The 3,381-nt window shown below is 49.2% G+C and overlaps 1 protein-coding gene across 1 annotated transcript in view; it reads right to left on the bottom strand.

The window, feature by feature from the left end:
• The window catches only part of dscamb (Down syndrome cell adhesion molecule b), an 81,581-nt gene that overhangs the window by 2,408 nt on the left and 75,792 nt on the right, over positions 1-3,381 (bottom strand). The window contains exons 28-33 of the mRNA XM_025055066.1: positions 2,807-2,983; positions 2,272-2,302; positions 1,965-2,080; positions 1,687-1,851; positions 1,146-1,346; positions 367-669 (exon numbers count right to left, since the gene is read on the bottom strand). Coding sequence (XP_024910834.1) covers positions 367-669; positions 1,146-1,346; positions 1,687-1,851; positions 1,965-2,080; positions 2,272-2,302; positions 2,807-2,983 — 993 coding nt within the window. The remainder of the gene's footprint in view (positions 1-366; positions 670-1,145; positions 1,347-1,686; positions 1,852-1,964; positions 2,081-2,271; positions 2,303-2,806; positions 2,984-3,381) is intronic.

Below are 3,381 nucleotides of genomic sequence, written 5' to 3'. Positions count from 1 at the left end.
CTCCCCCGCCCCCTGAACAGGTCAGGTGAGTCCACACTTGTTCAAAGGCTGGTAATGTAAGAAGCTGAGGATTCTGGGACAGTGTCCCTTTGTTCACCTGGAGGCAGGCAGTGATGGAACTCATTTACAGATGACTTTATGTACATACATATACAGTATGTACTGTATATGTATGTACGTATACTGGAAATATGTGGTATTTACTCAGAGTATTTACTCAAAGTATTTACTCAAAGAGTATTTACTCAGAGCATTTACTCAGAGTATTTACTCAGAGCATTTACTCAGAGTATTTACTCAGAGTATTTACTCAAAGAGTATTTACTCAGAGTATTTCTGGTTTGGTGAAGAGCGGCGTGACCGTACCAGGTCTGTGTGCCTTGGGCACGGCCATGTTCATGACCCGGCTGACATCCTGAGGTTTGGGCGGTGAAGCGGTGAAGCGGCAGATGCCAGACTCCGACGGTGTGCTGGACGTCATGCTGTCGGTGTAGTCGTTGGTCCCCGCGGTCATCTGCTCCGACGAGGTGTCGGAGATGAAGCACTCCGTGATGGTGAACTTGGCGTGGCGGAGCTGCTCCTCCATCTTTGCGTGCTCGTACGCCCTGGCCAGCTCCTCGTAGGTGGAGGACGCGCTCTCTGTCGATACCATGCTGCTCCTGGCACGGTCTGGGGGTCAAAGGTCACACAGAGCGTTTATTTTGACATATGAAGTCCAACGTCATGGACACATGAAGACACATCTGTGTGAGGACAAAATGATCAGAGCAAACATCAAATCTGGAACCAGATCTGGAGGGAAATCATCTGAAACAGGTCAGTGGTCAGTAGTCAGTAGTCAGTAGTCAGTAGTCAGTGGTCCGCGGTCAGTGGTCAGTAGTCAGTGTTCAGTGGTCAGTGGTCAGTAGTCAGTAGTCAGTAGTCAGTGGTCAGTGGTCCGCGGTCAGTGGTCAGTAGTCAGAGGTCAGTGGTCAGAGGTCAGCAGTCAGTGGTCAGTAGTCAGTGGTCAGTGGTCAGCGTGCTCTCACCTGTGTCCTGTGAAGGGCTGACACTGTAGCTGTCGCTCTCCTTGTCCACTGAGCCAGTGGTCAGTAGTCAGTGGTCAGAGGTCAGTAGTCAGCGGTCAGTGGTCAGCGTGCTCTCACCTGTGTCCTGTGAAGGGCTGACACTGTAGCTGTCGCTCTCCTTGTCCACTGAGCCAGTGGCCCGCGGCGTGGGGAGTCTCCAGTCCGTGGTCAGCGTGTGTGAGGAGCTGGTGGGGTGCGGCCTGTTCAGGGTCCACTGGCTGGCGTAGCGACTCCGTGCGGCGGCAGGACCAGCTTTGGCAGTGCGTCTGGCAGTGGGATCTAGAGAGAAAAAGGAGGGAGAAACTTTTGTTTTTGAAATAAAGACAAGGGGGGAAAAAGAGAGAGATTTTAAACATTAAAATCACTTCACAAGGCTGTGAATCCAAATCACTACTACGAGTACCTAAGAAGTACATGCAGTACTGGATTATGACACTGGTCAAAGGTCAAAGGTCAAAGGTTAATAACTAACACCATCAGACCAGACACCAAACCTCCAGACTTCACTGCCGTGATCGTTACTGTCTGATCATCATCATCATCATCATCATCTTCATCATCATCATCATCATCATCATCAACATGTCAGGAAAAAGAAGAAAAAATGTGGAGCACTGACGGTGGTGGGACTCACTGGTTCCAGGCCTGGCATCGGACACGTCCACCAGGGGGCCGGTGGCCTGGGACAGAGACTGGTAGTGGACGGTGTGGGTCACCGTGGAGGACTTGGGTTTACTGGTCTCCCCGAAGTCGTTGTCCGTCAGTAACACTGTGGACCGGTCATCTGTAAGGTTGGAAAAAAAAAAAAACAAGAAGAAGAAAAGAAAGGAAAAGTTAAATAAAAAAATATAAAACCAAAAGACACGGTCGCAGAGATGGGTGGAGTCAGAGTCTGACCGATGGTCTCCATGGTGTCGCGCTCCTCGATGAGCAGCTGAGCTCTGGGGATGTCGATGTGCATCCTCAACGTCTGCTGCTGCTTGTTGACCGTGTCTGGTGTCCGAGTGTTTTTACTGAGGGGAAAAGTCATGATAAGTTCACCTGAGAAGGCAGCAGGGGGAGCTCTAACCGTGAGCAGTAAATCAGATTTTTACTGTTACAGTTGGGGCTATAATACAGGAGGGAGGGGGAGGGACGGGGGGTGATTTATGGCTGATGCTTTAAGGGGAAGCAGCAGAGCATAAATTAAAATACGTATACACACCTCATCAGCATTTCTGCCAGGCTCTTGGCATCTGTGGAGTCAGCAAGACAGGACGTTAACAACAGACCAGTCTGGGACGGTCAGTCCTGGTCAGTCCTGGTCAGTCCAGAGTCACAGACTGGGACAGAACTTTAACATCACTATCGTCCCAGTGCTGCCCTCCTCTGTGCAGTATTTGTTCACACACTCTGTTTATTTAGTTTCAGTCTTTTCTGTTCCTCACGTGTCATTGGTCGACTGTTTAAATACATAAAACACAAATGTCACCTGAAGTATTTCACCTGAATACTTCAGTATTACTACAGTACTACTGTAGTAGATGAGGTGATAAAAAATCCTCCACCGTTAATAATGTTCCCATTTATTCCTGTCCCTGCAGCAAACAGCGCCCTCTGTGGAGATTCTGCTTCGTTACCTTGTCGTGTTTTAATTAGAAATGGATGAAAACTCATTCAAGATTCCGTGTGATGTGGTCAGGACCTGAACAGGTTCTGTTGACCCCGGTCCAGGTCCCAGAGACCAGTCCAGTGTTTACCTCTCAGTCTCTTCAGCCTCTGCTCTCTCCGCCTCCTCTTCAGCACCATCAGCATGATGAAGACCAGCACAGCCACCACCAGGACGGAGGTGATGGTCACCACCATCTTCAGACCTCCACTGCCCGACATGTTGTCTGAGATGGGATCCCTGGTGTTCAGCAGAGGTGGGATGGTACCTTCAGACGGACAGGAAACGCTCAGGTATGAAGGTCGTAAGGTCGTCAGGTCGTCAGGTCATAAGGTCATCAGGTCGTCAGACTCTGACCCTGACAGACTTACAGACTCACTTTCATCCTAAACCCACAGAAATGACTTTCAGTCTGGGAGGGAATTTAATGCCAACAATGTTTGGTCGTCTCCCACGTTGACAACAGGCAGACGGTCCCTAACTACTTCACGACTGACTGGTTCATGACTGACTGTTTTTTTTATCAGTGAAATAAGACGTTTCCTCCTCCTGTTACAGTAAAGTCTGTTCACGTTTGTGGAATAAGAGTTGAGTCACACACACACACACACACACACACACTGTCAGCTTGTAGACGTCTCAGTATAAAGCCTTCAAAGAAAACTA

The sequence above is a fragment of the Cynoglossus semilaevis genome, chromosome 4 (assembly GCF_000523025.1).
Source record: "Cynoglossus semilaevis isolate Cse_v1.0 chromosome 4, Cse_v1.0, whole genome shotgun sequence".
Lineage (NCBI taxonomy): Eukaryota > Metazoa > Chordata > Actinopteri > Pleuronectiformes > Cynoglossidae > Cynoglossus > Cynoglossus semilaevis.
Note: the sequence above shows the minus strand (reverse complement) of the source record. Positions and strands in the feature narration are given on the sequence as shown.